Source organism: Pseudonaja textilis, chromosome 1 (assembly GCF_049901715.1).
Source record: "Pseudonaja textilis isolate UNSWEBS1 chromosome 1, rPseTex1.2, whole genome shotgun sequence".
NCBI classification, from domain to species: Eukaryota; Metazoa; Chordata; class Lepidosauria; order Squamata; family Elapidae; genus Pseudonaja; species Pseudonaja textilis.
In genome coordinates, this window is record NC_141990.1 from 185,319,743 (window position 1) to 185,339,492 (window position 19,750).

At 48.7% G+C, this 19,750-nt stretch overlaps 2 protein-coding genes across 3 annotated transcripts; one reads left to right on the forward strand and one right to left on the reverse strand.

Moving 5' to 3' along the window:
• Window positions 1-135: 135 nt before the first annotated feature.
• On the reverse strand, window positions 136-4,541 carry HOXD13 (homeobox D13). Its single transcript, XM_026697253.2, has 3 exons — window positions 4,536-4,541; window positions 2,257-3,178; window positions 136-386 (listed from the first exon to the last, which is right to left on the reverse strand). Exons 1-3 carry the CDS (start codon window positions 4,539-4,541, stop codon window positions 136-138), a joined length of 1,179 nt encoding a protein of 392 aa, XP_026553038.2.
• Window positions 4,542-8,602: 4,061 nt separating this feature from the next.
• On the forward strand, window positions 8,603-19,299 carry EVX2 (even-skipped homeobox 2). 2 transcript variants are annotated; one of them, XM_087922521.1, is made up of 4 exons: window positions 8,603-8,617; window positions 14,663-15,125; window positions 16,470-16,720; window positions 18,397-19,299. In XM_087922521.1, the coding sequence occupies exons 2-4, from the start codon at window positions 14,663-14,665 to the stop codon at window positions 19,081-19,083; spliced, it is 1,401 nt and encodes a 466-aa protein (XP_087778647.1). In that variant the 5' UTR covers window positions 8,603-8,617; the 3' UTR covers window positions 19,084-19,299. The 2 variants fall into 2 exon arrangements, with proteins under 2 accessions (XP_087778647.1, XP_026552514.2); XM_026696729.2 differs by lacking the exon at window positions 8,603-8,617 and having other exon boundaries at window positions 14,663-15,086.
• The last annotated feature ends 451 nt before the right edge of the window (window positions 19,300-19,750 follow it).

The window sequence follows — 19,750 nt, forward strand, 5'->3', positions numbered from 1 at the left end:
GAAGTTGCAAACATGATCAAAAGCGCTTCCCCAAAATCTGCCCCTCAGGACAAGGAGACATTAAATATATTTCAAGTCTTTCCAAGAGTCCTTTTGAACAGGAGGGTGCTCCCAACCTCCCTCTTTAGCCTGGGATCAAGTAACCGTGTCCTTCATTTTGGAGACGATTTTCTTGTCTTTGACTCTGCGGTTCTGGAACCAGATGGTGACCTGCCTTTCGGAGAGATTGGTGGCTGCCGATATGCGCCTCCGCTTATCCTTGTTAATGAATTTATTCAGGGCGTATTCGCTCTCCAGCTCCTTCAGCTGCAGCTTGGTGTAAGGCACTCGCTTCTTCCGCCCACGCCGGTATACGCACAGGTCTGGCTGGTTTAGTGCAACTTCCCCTGCCGGAGAAGAAGGGCAACAAGTGAGTAGGAAAGGGGACATTTTCCTCCCGGGTCAGAGCCAAGAACCCAGCGTGCCCCAAAAGGAAGAGTAAGAGAGAATTTTGGCTGTCTTCTCCTCTTCCTCTTGGAGGTCTCAGAAAAGGCGTCCCCCATAGGTGTCTGGCGTGCTCTGGGCCAACAATTTCTGTGCAGCAGCCCCAACCCACCGCATAAAACCACATAAAACCGCAGATTCCCGAAGGCCATCACCAACCTTTTCTAGTTTTAAGAATCACTGATTTCCCCTCCTTCCCTGTTTCTTCCTCCACACGTTCACAACTGATTTGATTGGGAAAGAACAGCTGCAGAGACTGGGGGCATCCTCGCTCCGCCCCCCCCACCACTTCCCCACCCCAGGAATAAATATGGGGAATAAGTTTAAGGTAATCCAAAAGTGCTTTTTCAAAAGGCAACTGGACTTGGTTTTGGTTTTCCTTGAAGATGTTTGGCTATTCATCCAGGTTTGGCTTCTCTTGGATGAGAAGTGAAAAGACTTGAAGAAAATAACAACCAAGTCCAGTTGCCTTTTGAAAAAGCACTTTTTCCAAGTGCTTTGGAAATGACCTGGATGACTGAGAATCTCCATAGAAGGTGAAGGTAACTTCAGAGGACGTCTGTGCAGGATCGGTCCACAGCACTCTAGTCCTGCTCCAGACCTAAGTTTAAATAACTACCCGAACTGCAGTGGATCTAGCTCTGGAAGGAGGAATAACTCAGTCCCTTCTTAGTTAATTTATCCCCTCAGTTGCGCTCTGACACCACAATCGTTCACAGGAACAGACTATACGGGACCAGGCTGGAGTCTCTGCTTTGGGCAGCTCGAGGGAACACAGAGTCTTTGCAGATTTCGGGCAGGCAGCCATTGCTTCTTGGGCCTTCTGCGCTGAACTCGATGGGGAATAAGGTAGCGCCTGGCTTTAAAGTTCTACATGGGAACTGAATAGTAAAAGCAACCTCACTGGCAGCTGGACTAGGCAGGCAGCCGATACACACAACCAACCTTCCTTCCTTCCTTCCCTCCCTCCCTCCTTTCCTCTTTCTTTCTTTCTTTCTTTCTTTCTTTCTTTCTTTCTTTCTTTCTTTCTTTCTTTTTCTTTCTCTCTTTCCTTCCCTCCCTCCTTCCTTTCCTCTTTCTTTCTTTCCTTTCCTCCCTCCTTCCCTCCCTCCTTCCTTCCCTCCCTCCTTCCCTCCTTCCTTTCCTCTTTCTTTCTCTCTCTCTCTCTCTCTTTTTTCTTTCTTTCTTTCCTTCCTTCCTTCCTTCCTTCCTTCCTTCCTTCCTTCCCTCCGTTCTTCCCTCCCTCCCTTCCTTCCTCCTTCCTTCCCTCCTTCCTTCCTTTCCTCTTTCTTTCTCTCTCTCTCTCTCTTCTCTCTCTCTTTCTTTCTTTCTTTCTTTCTTTCTTTCTTTCTTCCTCCTTCCTTCCTTCCTTCCTTCCTTCCTCCTTCCTCCGTTCTTCCTCCCCTTCCTTCCTTCCTCCTTCCTTCCCTTTCCTCCTTCTTCCTTCCTTCCTTCCTTCCTTCTTCCTTCTTTCTTTCTTTCTTTCTTTCTTTCTTTCCTTCCTTCCTTCCTTCCTTCCTTCCTTCCTTCCTTCTTCCCTTCCCTCCTTCTTCCTCCCTCCTTCCTTCCTTCCTCCTTCCTTCCCTCCTTCCCTCCCTCCCTCCCTTCCTTCCTGCCTAAACACAAGACAGCCTTTTCTCACCCGAAGCCCTTCAGACCTCTGACTACCATCCCACAGTATCAGGAAGCTACCAGATACCAAGCAAAGGCCTGCGCTTCTCAAATCGGCGGCCAAGCCCCAAAACTTCTTCCCGGCTGCCTGGGCGCGCCTACCTGGGAAGGAAGACTTCCAGAAGTGGGAGCCCGGGGCCTGGTCCTTGGAGCAGTATACCTGTCCGTTCCAGCTGTTAGCCAAAGTCCAGGACTGATAGCCCTCCATGGAGATGTAGGTCTCGTGCCGGGGTTCCCCCGAAGGGGCCGCCGGTCCAAAACTAGAGACCACGTCCAGGTAGCCCGGGGCCACGTGCTGGTAAGGGCCGGTGGCCGCATAGCTCTGGTAGAAGGAGACCTCCTTGGCTCGCGAGGAAGCGTCGCTGCCGACGCCCGAGGTCGGGGTGGCGGCCCCGAGGCCGGCCACGTCCATGTACTTCTCCACCGGGAAGGCGGTGTGCGGGGCCGCTTTCAGCGCGGCGTTCTGCTGGAGCCCCACGCCGTGCCCCAGGCGGCAGCTGTAGTAGCCGTGGCCAAAGGGAGGGTAACCTGGAGGATAGCCCAGGGCAGCGGCGGCCGTCGTGGCCGAGGGAGGTGCCGCCGCCGCCGGCCCGGCCGCCATAGGCAGTCCGGCGGTGCAGTCCTTAGACGAGGACGGCGTCTCAGAGGAAGAGGGTGGCGTGGAGCGCGCCAAGCTCCCCGGGCCCGAGCGCTCGTAGGCGAAGCCCGATCTCGTCGAACCCGGCGGCGACGACCCGAAGATGGGAGGGGAGAGGAAGGTGCGGCTCTGCGAGCAGCCCCCGCCGCCTGCCCCGGGCTCTCCGCGCAGCGCTTCCATCTCCCGGGCGGCCGCGGCTCGGCTCAGGCTTCCCGCGCCAAGCACCCGCGCTCCAGCTGCCTCCGTCTCCGCCGCCTCCGCCGCCGCTGCTGTTGCTGCTGCTGGTCCTTTTCCTCCGCGGCTTGGCCCTCGGGGAAAGAAGGCCTGCAGGCGCTCATGGCGTGCGAGTCGGGACGGGATGCGGAGCGGCAGAGCGGCGGCCTCCCTCTCCCAAGCGCCCGGGATGGTTTATAAAAACCCAAGGCCACACTGGGAGGGGGGCAGCAGCGCAGCCGGCCGTCCAAGGAGCTCGCCCGGGGCCTCATTGGCCAGGCGGTGCACGTGTCTCGGTCTGCTGGGCGGGCGGGGGTGGGGGTGGGGTGGGAGCTGGGCCGGGGTTCCCTGCTCTCCCCTCCCCTCCCCTCCCCTCCCTCTTCCAACTTCGTTTGGGACTTCGCTTGAGTTCTCTCAAGGCAAGGAAAGTAGGGAAGGAGAGGAAAGGAGGAGGGGAGGAAAGGAAAGGAAAGGAGGAAAGGAAAGGAAAGGAAAGGAAAGGAAAGGAAATGTACATGTTTTCTCTCTCATTTACATTTATGTACGCTCTCCCTCTCCCTCCCCCCCCCACCTCTCTCTCTCTCTCTCACACGGATCCTGCCTGTTCACGCTTTTTCACCAAGATTTGGGAGCGACGTAGATTTCCAGTAGTTCGCCAAGAGAAAGGGATGGACCCAGAATCAACAGGCCTCCGTCTTTAGGCCCGTGCTCTCGAGCGGCTGCTCCTTCGCCCTCCACGCCTCCCCTTCGCTGGCATTAACCTTTAGCCTTGGGCGGGAGCAGGAGCAGGAGGTCTCCAGAATTGGCCTGAAAGGAGCAGAATGTTTTAGCTGATTCGTGTGACCCCCGTTAGTTTAAAACAAAAAACAAAAAAAACACCCAAGTCTGTTAAGAAACGGGGCGTAGCAGGGCAGGAGGGGGAAATGTTCTTGGCCATTGCATTACACTTTCGCTCCCGGGAATTGTTCGGTTTACTCTCGGAGCCTTCTGATCTCTGCTCTCCGAACCCAAACCAGTCCTTGGGCAACCTGCAGAATTCTTCTTATTTTCCAAGTACGGCGGCTGCGGCAATCCTTTTGAGTTGGCCTTTCTCCGTGCCCGGCTCACTCTCGAAGTACTTCGTTTAGTTTTTGAACTGTTTCCTCCACCCCCGTGTCGGATCGGTTTCCCTGGTTCCTTGCGAGAGGAGGAAAAAAGGTGATCTGTGTGTGCCTGTAATAATATCACCGGTGCACGCGCTGACTGAATCGGGGCGCCCAGAATAGACACCCCCGAACTCCTCCATCCGTTTCTATACGCCGAAAGAGCTGAGGGATACATGCCACTTTCTCCCCACCCACCCCCACTCCAGTAAAGTAAAGTAAAATTCCGAAGAGCCTGGTCGTCTTCCTTTGGGGCATAAACATGGAAATTGAAGGAGACACCAAAAGTCAACGAAGGCCGTTTACGTGAAAACGAAGCAAAAATTCCTCCAACTAAAGAGAACTCCTGTTGAACGCGATTTTTCATGGAAAGGACTTTCCCAACTAACTCGCATCTTCTGGGTTCTTCTGGCCACGCGAATGACTTCGAACAGCCAAGAGTTGATCTGCCCACTGAACTCCAGATTTTTCCACTCCCCGCAAGTCTTTCTGGCTTGCCCGGGACCTTTGGAAGGGTACTTTTCACGAAGCTGCCAGAACAGATCTCACAGCAGCCTTTGGCTAGCTGGTCTCCTCAGGCGCAACTAATTAAAATGTCATCAAATTTGGGATTGCTAGGAATCGTAGTCCATTGCATGCTGGAAGGCTCTAGCTTGCGGTGGACTTTGGGCCTGAAGAATACTATAAAGCTGGGGCAAGGATGTTTGCCTTATATGACAGTGCACTGAATTGTTCTTATGTTGGGTAGAGAAGAAAAGGAGGAAGGGTCAACAATGCCCGTGAAGCTAGGTTTTCTTAAAACATACTATCGGCTAAAGTGCCTTTTAAATGCCTTAGCATCTCTGCAATGGGAAAGACTATTTTTCCTCCTCTTGATGGAAGTACTACTCTAATAAAGCAGGCAAATTAAATCTGTGATAAGGCGGGATAAAGTTAGCCAACAAATGAATCTTTGGTTTGCTCCGAAATCCAAGAGCCCAAGAGCGGTGCTGCTGAACAAAGCAACCTGTTCCAAGAGCCCCAGAGTAGTCAGAAAAGCAGTAAACACCTTTCTGTTGGATAAAACTCATCTTTGGGCTTCCATGCGTAGCCTTCCTAGTGACTTTGGGTGGTTTTACAGAAGTACAGCACAGCACAGCAGCCAGAGGCTGGCAACATACACAACCACACACAGAAATCCACCATTGTTAGTCCGGAGTGTTTATTTTAACTTTCTATAATTTGCTCCTAATTCACCCTTGAAGCCAATATAGCAAAACCAACTAAGACCCTACTTACTTGTAGTTTATGTTAAATTTATCACATCATTACCCCACTTTTATCCTTTGCACCTATTGTATATTCAGTGACTTTTACATTTTTATGTCCGGGTTTTCTGGCCTGGTGGCTTGTAATAAAGTTATTCGATTTGATCAAGATCTTTGCTTTCCCTCCTCTTTAAATCTAGCTCAGATTTATTTGTGGGCTTGTGGGACAGAAAGTAATTAGGAAGGGTGTTCAATCTTTGTGTGTGTGTGTGTGTGTGTGTGTGTTTCAACTCAGCTGTATCCCACCTTTTCCGTTGCCCTTTATTATACAGATTTTAGCTATATTCCTCATTTGGAAATAGTTTTGACATAAAGTAAATCTCAGAATGGAAAGTAAGTTCCCAGCTTTGGGACAGTCAAGTTGAATTGCATTTGTGTCTACGGGTAAAAGGATTCCCAAAGCATTTCCTTCTCTGATGGCAAAAGGTCAGTGGGAAGGGTGAACTAAGCTAAGAGCTTCAGTCAAAGCCCCACTTATTTCTGGCAGTCTTCCCATGCAGTTCCTAATCAGGGAATAATCAATTTATTCCCAAATCCAAAGGTTGCACCCAATATGCTCAGAAACAATTCATTATGCAGGGAGTATCTCCTTTGTACTGAATTATATGACCTTCCAAAGTCATATAAACAGAAAACGGCTGCATGCTCTCAGCACTGGAGAATCAAAATCACGTGCTAGCGAGGCCAGAGAGTCACTCTAAGCCACTTTCTCCATTCGTGGCTCTGATTTTGTTCCAGATGAGCCATGTTTTCTGGACAACATCACAAGCTGCCGTTATGGAATAGGGGAGTTCACCCTGCCCTATGAATTTCAACAAACCAAGGGGAGGAGAGAGGGACATAAAACAAGGATCTGCCAAGCCCAACCTGCCCAACCTGATTGCCCACTTTGGAAAAGCACCTTTTTTGCTCCCAACTCCGCCCTGGTGGAACTTTTTCTTTCTCCTTGGCACTTAAGACAAATAGACAAGTGTCAATATGTTAACTTAATAGCCTGAAAACCCCATGTCCAAAATCAAAAGCTGTTTTAGTTTTTAAACCTTTCCCAAGCCTCTAAATCTCTTTTAATCTTAAGATGCAAAGACTAAGGTTCAAAGTGTTGCCTTTATGCCAAGGTGTTTTCAAATAGTTGCCAGTGGTACAAGAAAACTCTGGCCAGATTATCACTTCAATTGCCTAACTGGCATCGCTGACTTTTCTTTGGGAAAGTCAAAAAAACTTCTTCATTTATTTTCAGTGGTTGGTCCTCAATGTCGTATTGAATGAGATTGCTTGAAGATACTGAAGGTTTTTAAAATATTAGCAATAGCTGCACAAATAGGTAATCCTACTTATTTTGCTAATCCACATATTCTTTGATCACCCTCCTCTTCCTCCCCCTCCCCTCCCCCTTTCTCCGTCTTCTTTCCTCCTCCTCCTCCTCCTCCTCCTCCTCCTATTCTTTTAGTATTTATTTGATTTGTCAATCGCTTACAAGATACAGGCATAAGAATAAATATAGTTTTGAATACATGAGATAGATACTTATAAGAAAAAAAACAACCAATCCTCCCCCTCTTCTTTTGTCCCCCCTCTTTCTCTGGTTCATTTTCTTCTTCCTCTTCTTTCTCATTTTTTAAAGTTCAGAGTTTGTGCTTCCTCACAGGGAATTCTCCAGGATCCCACTGTGATTTAAGGTTGTAGATCTGCTTCACTTCTGGCTTCTTGTGCCGTTAATGGGTCGCTGTGTCTGTTGATTGTGTGGCAAAGTAGTAACATTTGCAGAATGAGATACAGTGTATAATCCATTTGAAGTCATTCCACGGAGTTAAATCAGAGAGAATGCCATGAGACGTCATGCCAGTAGACTGAGGTCAGGAGTTGTCAGATCCAGAATGAAACCGGACCAGGCAGAGCAGTCAAAGTTCTTCACAAAAGATTTTACTCCCTTTCAAGATTCCCTCCGCTTATACATGACAATTAATTGACTTGGTGACTTCGGTTGAATTCAGCAGAGGACAAGAAACGCTTAACTTAAACATTGCTGGAGCGGCTTAAATATGAAGACTTCAGTGTCTATCCCTGGAAAGGCATTTTAGCCACACAGTATTTTATTAAATAATGTAAAATAATATTTTATTTTATTTGAGAATTGGTCTTGTGCTTATCCATCCAAATGAGGTATCCAAATATTATTTGTTTCAGCCTCTTTTACTGTGCTGGATTTTGATTCAGGTGGATCCTATGCAATTCCCCCCTGAAATAGAAAAAAATCTGAGGAAACAGCAGAGATACCTATTTTGGAGCAGGTTACATCCAAAGAGGTCTACTATTATAACCTTATCAGGACACCTCAAACACCATCATGCTAACAATGTTTACTGATTTAAGCCATGTAGCAAAGCTTATTTAGCAAACTGGTATTTTAGATTTCGTGTTAGATGACTCCAAACCCCTTCTGCCTCTGAATTTCCCATTGACCCGAATGTTTTCTGATTGTACATTTTTAGTGGGACAAAATATTAAGAATCTGGAAGATTTTTAATTGACTTTCCCAACTGCCACTGTGCTTAAGCTTTTGTGAGGTGCCTAAACCAATGTAGGATTTAAACTGGGATGGCAGGAAGGTAGGTGGGGGATGAAGGGGTGGGGAAATTAGAATCCATCCCCTGACTGCAAGGGTGTTAGATGAAATGGTACCTGGCTGCTATGGGTTTTTATTTCTTGTTTTATATTTTGTTTTTTTGTGTGTGTGTTTGTTTTATTTTAAGTCACATACATATATAGGTGAGATAGGCAGCTTTATAAAACAAATAAATACATAGAAAATAAAAGTTAGGTTGGTTATACAGATGCAAGTTACATGTGAGTTTTCAAGTACCTTATTAAGTTAAGAATGGCAATAAGTTAAAAACCCACTGTATTCTTTGAGGCTTGAGACAGCTCAACATTATGAATGAGGTGTATGTGAGTTAGTGGGGATTTCCAAATTTTAAACTACCGATTTTGCGGGTGTGGCTTGGTGGACGTGGCAGGGGAAGGATACTGTAAAATCCCCATTCCCTCCCCACCCCACTGACCTGCTTTCCAGCTCCGTTCTCCTGTGTAGGGCAACAAAGGAAGACCCAGCCGACCAGAGAATATTCTCGGCAGAGAATAGATGGGGTTGGCGGGGCCAGTCAGAGGTGGCATTTGCCAGTTCTCTGAACTACTCAAAATTTTCGCTACCGGTTCTCCAGCACTGGTCAGAACCTGCTGAATACCCGCCTCTGCTGTGAGTTCAACCATTTCTCCCTCGCTGGTGGGAAAGCCACCCATGGCTGCTCTAGGACTGGGGAATGAATGTCTCTTTGAAGGGGGATGCCTTCTATTGAGTCTAATCAATGTCCAGGCCTTACCACTAGGTGGCCCTACAGGTTTTCCCGTGGAAATCCAGGAGGCTGATATATGCTAGGTTCATTTTTGTTAAAAAAGAAAATAGGCAGCTATAGAAATCAAATAAATAGATTCTGCCAGACTCTGGCCTGGGATGGCAGTGAGAGACCTGAAGCCTTCGAATATCTAAATTAAAATTATTCTAATTCAGGGAGGGGGGAAGGGGATGGAAGGGAATGGGGAGGGGGGGTGGGAGAGGGGGAGAGTTCTCAGTGGGTCAATAAAACCACAGTGTCCCTGCTCTTCTTTAGGAAAAAGCAGGAACAGAAAAGGTAAACAAGCCAGCAACCTTAACATGGTGTGAATCCCTAAAGAAAGAAGCCAAGCACCAAAGGAAACAAGATCCCCTTGAATTTCATCTCAAAATCTGTGCAATTGTCTGGGGAATTTACTTAAAAGTGGCCTGTTAGAAGAAACAGGATTGTTTTATGTTGGATTGTTTGGACTTAGAAAGTACAGCTTCCCCCCCCAAATACATGAAGTGGGTGGGGAGAAAGAGAGAGGCGGGAGGGAGGGAGGGAGGGAGAGAGAGAGAGAGAGAGAGAGAAAGAGAGAGAGAACAGGATAAAATAATATGCTTATGAGGATGGCCCTTGTTGATGATGATTGATTAAAATAATACAACGTATGTGTATGAATGCATGTATGTATACACAGCATTGTTTTCTCTAAACAACTACAAAGTTAGATGGCCTTATCTGTTTACGGCTATTAAAGAATTACATCAACACAAGTCCATCAAATGATTAAACTAAACTTTGTTAGAAGTTCAAATAACTCTTGTCACCAACTTTCTGGAATTATTGTTTGCTTGCTTGCTTGGTTCTCTCTTTGAATACACTGCTTATAAAAAACAGCAACCAACCAAACAATAAATCTAATGGATGTTGTTATGGAAAAGGGACGAAATATTTCCAGAAAGATGGAATTTAATATTATCGCGTTCTGGATACCGCTCATCAAGGCAAAAGGAGAGTGGATTTCCCCCCTTGCGTGTGTGTGTGTGTGTGTGTGTGTGTGTGTGAGAGAGAGAGAGAGAGAGAGAGAGAGAGGAGAGAGGGAGGGAGGGAGGGAGGGAGGGAGTGCTCCCCAGGCCTCCTCCCAACCCAGAGAGAGCAACAGGAGCGAGTTGACCCTTCTTTTGACCCTTCTTGTTCTGCCTGACACCCTCGGTGAAACCAAGTTCATCCCAATGTAACGTCTGGCACTCGAGGGGTCTAGACAGATGTAAACACTGCCAGGACGTTAGGACGAGCTTCTTCAGGGAGCTCAGGAGAGGAGGACGCCATTGTTTATTACCTGTCTTAGCAGAAGTGCTCCGCAGTTCACCTCAAAGAACCCCCGCTGTAAAGCTGGGAAGCAAATATTTGCTCAACCTTCTGCCTAGGAGCCCTTTGAGTTTCAAAGAGCTGGTGAGAGATTTAGATCCGCTGGAAACACGCCTTCCATTTCAGTGGAGGTGCGTAAGGCGGTGGCCAAGAAAAGGACAAACAGGGCAGGCGCTTCAGTGGTGTCAGAGGGGATGGTCCCCTGGAAACCCCCCCAACTCCGCGGTGGGAGGGGAAGCACCAATCCTTGAAGGGACGGGGGAATAGAAACTTCAACCACCTAGGTGCAATTCCTTTCAACAAGACGGAGAAGAAAACAACAAGAAGAAAAGTATCATGTCTATATTTGGTCCACTAAGATTTCCTCTTGCGAATGTGCTCCCCAATGGCCAAGTAATAAATAGTGTCTTTGTGTGTGAGTCACTTTTTACAATGCAGTAAGAACTGTTTCTGAAATGAACTTATTTTCTTATTTGTTTAGGGGATCAGGGACTCCCCCAAACTTGGCAAGTTGAAGACTTGTGGACTTCAATTCCCAGAATTCCTTAGGAGTTGAGGAATTCTGGGAGTTGAAGTCCACAAGTTTTAAAGTTGCCAAGTTTGGAGACTTCTGGACTAGACATATAAGGTTTTAAATAAGAAGCTTCGAAGGATTTTTTTTTTAAATATTTGGGGAAGGAGGAGATAACTAATCAGAGGGCATTGTGACACTACCCAGCATCCACTTACAATGCGACCCTATACCCGTTTACTGAGAAATAAACCCTATTAAATTCTAATTCGTGGAATGAAGGAAAAGGAGAAACGCCAGAGCACCTAATACCCCACCCCCCATTCTTCTGTTGCGAAGTTTTTCTAAAAAGAAAGCCGTCGGCAACGGGGTCTTCTGAATGCTGATCTGGGAGCAAAAGGCGCTTTCTAAACGCACGTCTCTAGCTGCAAATGTTCAGAAGATGAGGTCAGGGAAAGGCCGTAAACTGGGATTAGAAAAGAAAAAAAAAGAAGACAGAAACTCCTGCCCGGTTCAAAGCCTTCCAGAAAACAGAAGGGGGCGCCAAAGGCCACCCCAAAAAAAGGAAAAGCGCCCGCTGATATATCCCTTCCTATTTTGAGGAGAGGTTGCCCAAGGTGCAGTCTGCGCCGAAACTCGCCCAGGTGCTCTCGGGCCCCGGAACGGCTTCCTATATGTTATTCCCTTCTATCGGCCTTTTACTTCGATCGTTTGTATCGGGATGGAGTGGGATGCGGGTTAATAGTTGGTTCTTGCAGGAATTCCCCCCACCTTACTCTGCGTGGGCTTTGCGGGTGTCACGAGGCCTCGTGGGGGATTCAGGAGTTTAAACAAACAAACAAAAAACAAACACCCGCTCCGTTTCGCCGAATTGCCACGGATTCAACCAGCATCGACTTGGACAGAGAACATGAGACAGCCGGGAAGTGCAGGGTTCAAATTTTCGAGCTGTCCTGCCAGGAAATGCAAAAGCAAAATGGAAAAAGCAGCTGAGGTTGCTTTTTTCCATCCCCCTTAATCAAGGCTCGGAAAGAGGACTTTGTCCCCTAGCTGGTTCATTCTCCGTGGCTGTGTGTGTATATGCATTTTCCTGGATATATTCTGTGTTGGGGTGTATTAATCGTTTCCCAGAGGAAGGGTAGGGAAGCAAAAGGATAGGGGCGCAATTTTAACCCAAGCAACGATCCGCAATACAGTATTAGGGAAGCCCGTTTGTTCAATGGCGTTTCAGACAACCGGAGTGGCTTCTGTTTCCAGCTTGTTGCCCTTTCCCAGACCTTCCGGTTTCAACCGAGTCCAGCCTTCGGCTGCTATTGCTACGAAGTTCAACTCAGGACGCCCCTTAATGAAAGGAGGAATCGGATTTTAGGCCTATTCGCCCTCTGGAAACCTTAAAGGTGAAACCCAAAAACCCCTTTCCTTAGGGGGGAGAAAAAAATAATAATCCGCAGGCTCGCTTGGATTCTTCCGAGCTACTTAACAGTACGCAGCAATGCGTCTGTTCTTATTAGTCTGCGGAAGTATTTAGGTTGCGAGGCGTTAACTAACTCAGCTGTTTTTATTTGTATTTTTGGCATGGAGAGGAACGAATTCTTCCAAAGAATTCAGGGGCTTTGGGGGTTTCTTTCCAGTTCAATGAAGTTCGGCTCAGAACTCAGATGCCACCTTTCCTCCAAAACCAAGATGGTCTATGCCCAGATTCACCGGGTAGCATCCCACCTAAGTCACACGGGCCGATTTTTTTTTTTGACCCACTCCCTGGAAAGGAAAAGAAAGGAAAGGAAAGAAGGCCGAAGTGCGCATTGGCGTCCGAAGCAGCGGCACTCGCACCCTACTAGTTTTAAGCCACACGCCGATCAACTCTCTCCAGGAGAAATCTTTCTGGTGGATGGACAAAAAAAAAAAAAGGCTCGCTTTAAGCCCGGGATCTGCCAGCTGTATATACTCGTTCTGAAATCGGCAACGGGGCTTAATCTCTTTGGAAGTAAAACGCAGGGGAAAGGGGTTGGGGGTGTTAGAAGAGTCGCGCGATCAATCCGGGGCGCTCAGCAGCCAGGAGAAAGTACAGAACAGGCCACCCTGGGTTGGCCCGGCGGGCCATGTCCGTGTGGCCCCCTAAGAAGCGCTCCAGGGTTATTAATGACAATATTAGTGGCGCTTAAACTCTCTCTCTCCCCCCCCTCCCCCCCTTCTCCGTCCCCTTTCGGCGCTGCTTCTTCGGCGGAATTTGAAAGAGGAGAGAGAGCACGTGAGAACCGGGAAAGGGAAACAGATGAGCAAACTGAGGTTCAGGTAACTTGCCGTTTGGCTGAGGGAGGAGGGGGGCGGGCTGAAAGAGAGGAGGAGATCCCTGGGCGAGTCTCCTTCTTTGCCTGCCCCGTTGAGACTTGGGAATCGAGGCCTTCACCAAAGACAAGAAATTGATGTTTTAAGCAAGTAAATACCGTTTTCGATTGAAAAGGGCGGAGAGAGATTGAAGCGAGATCCAGGCAGGGGAGAAAGGAGTGAATGAATGAAAGCTTCCTTCCTTGCTTCACCTACATTCAAACAAGCCCACGCACTTCTCCGCCGATTTAAATCGTGTTTTGAAGGCTCGTTGCCCCCTCCCCTTCCTTCAGTGAAAGGATGTTGTGCCCAAGGCGAAGGAAACACTTTAAGCAGACTTCCGTCGTTAAAGGATAGACCCATCCTCTGTCAGGAAAAAAGAAACTTTGGAAGGGGGGCTAAAAGGGGGTCTAAGGAAATGTAGGGAACCCGCTGAGATGACGCTGAACGGAGCCGTTCCCCGGCTGGGGGTTGCGCCTGATGCGCCCGGCCTGATAGGTAAGCATTTGCCGAGAACGTCTGGAAGGCTGAAGAAGGGGCGGTTTCGCGGCCGGCGGCCAGGGCGAGCGCGTTTCTTCCAGGAAAACCCGTTTTTTGGTTTTTAAGGACACCAGCGAAGCAGGTCAAAAGCTAGCAGGGAGATGGGTGGGGTGTGTGTGTGTCAAACGGTCTCCGCCTCCCTCTTCCCTCGGGCAGGTTTTACTTCTCCCTGGCTGTCCCCCAAACCCCTTTCTCAGGAATCACACAATCTGTTTCCGCCGTTTATCCGGCGTTGCTGTTGGACGGAGAGAGGGGAAAAAAAAAACGAACGAAAAAGAAGCGGCGCCTTTAGGAGCTAAAAAAAAGAAAAGAAAAAGAAAGCGGGGCACACACTCACGAGGGCGCGTTCACACGCACGCAAGCTCTCGAGCTCCTCTCTCTCTCTCTCGTGCACAAAAGCAAATGGGGTGGGGGCGAAAAGGGGGGGGGCTGGAATCAGGGCATAATGATTCACCTAAATGAAGGGGGAAATGTTGCTCAGTTCGTTTATTAATCAGGCTGCCAATTTCACCCCAGAGGCCAAATCTCAGCATCCCGTGCAGGATCTGATCGAGCGCCGGACGAGGACTCCTCTCTGCCGCCGCCGCCGCCGCCCCCTCCTCCTCCGCCTCCTCCTCCTCCTCCTCCTCTCCAGTCCTGGTCTTTCCGCCTCCCTTGCTGGATCTATTTGTCTGCTCTGAAGCCGCCTTCATTATCCGCTGACAGGATCTTGTATTTATTTGCTTATAAACCTGTTACAATAAATGATTATTCGACCAGCGTCATTCGTACCTTAATGACGAGCCCTCCTTTCCTGTGATGAATGACATTTCGGGGCTAGAAAGGATGTATAGGTCATTTTGACCAGTCATTCCCTTAGCGTTTACATCTCGCTCCCCTTTCTCTTCTTCTTCTTCGTTTTGTGCCTCCTTAAAAAAATAGAGATATTTTCCTGACCTGAAAGCGAATAGGCCCTTGTTGCCGTGAGCTGATTATTAGAAGGACCAACCATATATTTATATACATCACACCTACAACCACGGACATTCGGGCACGCACGCCTGCATACGTTCTCTCATCCAATTTTTTTTTCCAGTGTGGGGGGAGCTGAGATGATGGAAAGAATAAGAAAAGAGATGATTTTGATGGAAAGGGGGCTGCACAGCCCCACGGCTGGGAAAAGGCTGGCGAACCTGACCGAGGCGGCTGGGAACGCGGTCCTGGAGGCCCTGGAAAACTCGCCCCACGGCGGCCGGCTCAGCCCGAGACTAACTTCCGCTTCTGTGCACAGCTCCATCGGGGATCTCCCCGCCGCCAAAGGCAAATTCGAGATCGACGCTTTATTCAGCCTTCAGCACCAGAACAGCGAAAGCGCCGGAGCTGCAGACCTGCCTCCCACCGAAAGCCGGAAGAAAATGAGCCATTACTCAGAAGTGGCAGCAGAGGTAGACATGAACAGCGACGTGGAGGTAGGCTGCTCCGCGCTCCGCTCGCCCACCAGCCTGGCCTCCTCCCTGAAGGAAAGCAATAACAAAGGTAACTCTCCTCTCTCGCTCTCCCCATCCCACCCCCGAAGCCGGATTTTAGCGGGGCAAGGATTGAGGGGGTGGGGGGGTGGGGGGTGGAGGGTGAAATCCAAGCCCAGCAGGATCGAACCCTTATCCTATGTTCTTCTTTTACTTATTTCCTTTCCCCAGTTGGAGAAGAAATCCCGTAAAATACGAGGGTATTAATTTGGAGACCAACTGAAGGTGCTAGGAACACACAAGAGTGCCTCCCAAGCACTCTTAAGGAATCTGAAGCAAAAGGTTATGGAGTTCTGTGGTTGCACCCACTGTCCGCACTAAGCGACTCTCGAGTGGCATTTATACTCTGGATTCTCTGTGTCAGTGCTGTGCACGGACAGGAGTGAAAATGCATTTGTACCTATTACACAGCAGATCCCCACATCCGAGGAGATCGGCTACGGGATTTACACGGCTGGCCTAGAAATCCGAGAGTCACTTATTTGTCGGCTATGTTTAACCCTCTTCCCCGATTTCGCAGTTGTAAACAAATGCTTTTTGCTGGATTTTGATGAAGTGTGTTTAGAAAGGAGTGTGTATACTGATCAACTCCAAGATCGCAATTAGATCCTGTAGGTATAAGGGATGTAGCTCCGTTTATTTAGAGCGTAGCTAGCGGGATCCTCTAAGTAAATTATCTCCACATATGCCTGATTTTCTATTCTGGGCTTTAATTGAATTTAATTTTAATTGCTCTTTTCTATACCTACTTTTTGCCTTCTCCCTCCCTCCTGTGCGACCTACTTAGCACTTTGACTAGGAATAATGCATCATAATGCCACAAACTCATCCAAAAACTTATTTTTAAAGCGGGGAAGAACACATTCAATCGGACTCAAGTCGCGCAATTAGGATCATCAGAGGCTGTGGGACTGTGGGAACTTTTAGGAAACACATTTTTAATAGGGCGTTCGTTTGCAATCCGAATTGGGCAAGCCTTTCCATTTATCTTTCTTTTGTATATCTCTGAAAAAAAAAGTGAACGAAAAAGTAAGGGGGAAAAAAAATCCCCAGCGATGGGCCGCAGAAAAGATTTAGCTCTAGGCACCTTACAAAAGACACCTCTAACTTTCCCCATCGAAAATATTATCTTAGGCAGCGTGGAATCTTTTTATCAATAGATTGTTTTTGTTTTTAAAGGATGCTTAACTTTCTTGATGCCTTCTCATTTAACTGCAAACAACAGATAAAAGGAGAAGCTTTCTATTGATTCTATTCACGCCGTCAATTTGTTTTCCCCGACATTAATTATTGGGGGGAGTGTGGATTGCAAGGGCTGAAATCGTCCAGGCAGCGCGACTCCGGGACAATAAAGCAACGTCTTTCTTTTGTCACTTTCTTTTTTTCCTGGAAGGCTATTCGGAGAGCAGTTCGACTCCCAGCACCACCAACTCTTCCTCAGGATCCACACTGGGCAACTTGCACAGCGGAAGCAGCCTGAGCACTTCCAGCTCCGGGGCCGATCAAGTGAGGAGATACCGCACCGCTTTCACCCGGGAGCAAATCGCCCGGTTGGAAAAGGAATTCTACCGCGAGAACTATGTTTCCCGGCCTAGACGGTGTGAGCTGGCCGCGGCGCTCAATCTCCCTGAGACCACCATAAAGGTATTTGCCGAGAAAGAGGGACTCAGGAGAGGCAGGCCGGGCCGGGCGGGGAGGGTGGCTGGCTGGCGGCTCAGGAGTCGATTTGAGGGTTTGGGTTGTCACTTCCGTGTGTGTGTGTGTGTAGCTCCCTAGGCTGTAATCCTGTTTTAGCGGGGCTGCCCTGAGACTGAAAAATGTCCCCTCCAGCGCTGGCTTCCTCAGAAAGGAGGAAAGAATTCTGATCAATGTAAAAAGGAAACAGATAAATAAAAGGAAAGCTGATTGCTTTGCTATTTTAAGAACTTCCTCTTTCCATGGGATATATTTTCGTATTTTATTTTCTTCGCTTTACTTTATTCCTTTTCATATTTGTAGCTGCATATACACACACAGAAAGAAAGAAAATAAAGAGATAAAAGCAAAGACGGAGTGAATGAAATATCAATAATAAAAATAAAAGAAGCGGGAAAGGGATCGGATAATTAACCAAGTCACTCTAGAACTGAATAAACACATTTTATTTTTTCCCATTGGTGTATTTTTGTTATTTTTCTCTATAGGAATTTTCTCTTCCCTTTAAGAGAAAGAGGATGCTAAGCCATGAGGCCTCCTGTAACTTTTTCAAAAAATGTAGATTGGCACTACAAATAAAAACATTTAAAAAGAGAGCAGCATTAATAGTCTTGTATTAAACGTGTCTTTTGTGCTTTTTAACTTGAAGACCCGGAATTGTGCCTTCAGCCTAACTCTTCAAGAAGGCATTATGTGAATCATTTCCTAAATAATAATTGCAAAGGGGACTGAGGTAAAATGACAGTGAAAAATATATTAGAAAGAATTCCCCACTAGAATCCCCTTTATTATGATAGTTATTTTATAAATTCAGCGGAAACTTAGTCTTATAGCAGTTTTCACCTTCTGAAAATTTGGCACTGGGTGATAATTTCAGTTTTGTATATGCTTATTTATCATGGACAGAAACTAAGCTGAATTAATAGTAATTGATTGGATTAGAAGTTGAACGGCCAATTCAGAATAAAACAAAACTAGAATTTCTGATAAACTTTTAAGGTGGATTTTTGAGAATACTGGCAGTGATTGTTCAAATAAAATACAAAATGCTTTTTCGCAAAGAGACACTAGCCTGAATTAAAATCAAAGAAGCCAGAATCTTAGAGAAGGATTTCGAGTTGATTTATCCAGGATTAAAACGCAGGCAGCTTCTGTTCGATCTTGGGTAAGCGTTAGCTGACGAAAAACGGCCTCTCCGCGAAACGATTTTAAGCAGAACCGGAATTCCGCCTGCGAATCGGTGGCAGAGTTCTTCTTGGCCAACTAGGAAACGGCCGTAGTGGTTAATTAAGATAGGGACCTAGAAACTAGGAGGCTGTGAGTTCTAGTCCCGGCTTAGACACAAAAGTCCAGGTCTGGGTAACCTTGGGCCAGTCCCTCTTCTCTCAGCCCAGCCCACCTCACAGGGTTGTTGTCGTGGGGAAAAGAGGAGGAGGAGGAGAAGGAGGAGGAGAAAAGGCTGTTTCGTGTGTTCGGGCTTTGGGTTACTTATAAACTGAGAACGGTGAAATCTAATCCCTGTTCAAAAGAGAAAAGCGAGGACGGGAGGAAGCCGAGGCGGCCGTTGCTCGGGCTCTCTCCCGCCTTTCTGACTCACTCCCCGCCTCCCCTTTCCTCCTCCCCAGGTGTGGTTCCAGAACCGGCGCATGAAGGACAAGCGGCAGAGGCTGGCCATGTCCTGGCCCCACCCGGCGGACCCCAGCTTCTACACCTACATGATGACCCACGCGGCAGCCACGGGGAGCCTGCCTTACCCTTTTCATTCCCACGTGCCCCTCCACTACTACCCGCACGTCGGGGTGACGGCGGCGGCAGCGGCGGCGGCGGCGGCCTCCGGAGCGGCCGCTTCGCCCTTCGCCACCTCCATCCGCCCGCTGGACACTTTCCGAGCCCTCTCGCACCCGTATTCCCGGCCGGAGCTGCTGTGCAGCTTCAGGCACCCGGGCCTCTACCAGTCGCCCGCAGCCGCCGCCGCCGCGGGGCTCAACAGCAGCGCGGCGGCATCCGCGGCGGCGGCGGCTGCAGCGGCGGCGGCGGCGGCGGCCGCCTCCTCGGCTCCTCCCACCGGCTCCGCCCCTTGCTCCTGCCTCAGTTGCCACAGCAGCCAATCAGCGGCGGCGGCGGCGGCGGCGGCCGCTCTGGGCTCGCGTTCCTCCAGCTCGGATTTCCCCTGCAACGCGGCTGGAGCAGCAGCGGCGGCGGCCGCTTCGCAGCGCTCGGAGAGCAGCTTCCTGCCTTACTCGGCGGCCGTGCTCAGCAAGACCGCCGTCCCTTCCCCGGACCAGCGGGAGGAAACTCCCTTGACCAGATAACCAGCCACCACCACCACCCCCGGCGGCCTCCCAAGGGCGCAGATGGAGCCGGGGTAGCCCGGGGCTGGAGCGAACCGTTTGGGGGACAAGGTGGGAAGGGAAGCGAAGCCCATATGGCCGGAGCTCTAAACACAGAAAAGCGGTTTATTTTCTAGTGCTGTGCTTAACGATGCTGGCTTAGGACGGCTCCGGTTTAATACGGAATCCCCCCTCCCCCCCCCCAAAAAAGGAGAGGAACTGTTGTGGCTGCTGCTGTTGCAAAAGTTTTAATGGATGGATTTGGGCCCCGGTAGACCAAAAACTATAAGCCTTCCTCCTCCTCCTCCTCCCTCTCCCTCCTCTCTCTCAGTTGGAAGGGCCGTCTGTGTGTAGAAAAGGGGGAGAGAGAGAGAAAAAATTTTTTTTAAAAGGGAGGGGGGAAGCGAAGCCTTCCAGATATTTACGGTACTTTCTTTTGAGTCTTTGGGGAGCCTTGGCTCTGCTCCCCCTGCTGATGGCAATGGGAACTGTTTGGCCTTTTTCTCGGCGTTGAGCTGCCTTTTGTTTTTTTGGTTTTGTTTACCTGATTTGTTTCCTCCTCCAAAACCTGGTTTTTGGAGAGCTTCATATTTATAGCCTGGTTCCTTCGTCTCCTCCCCCGCCCCTTTCTTTCTTTCTTTTTTTCTTT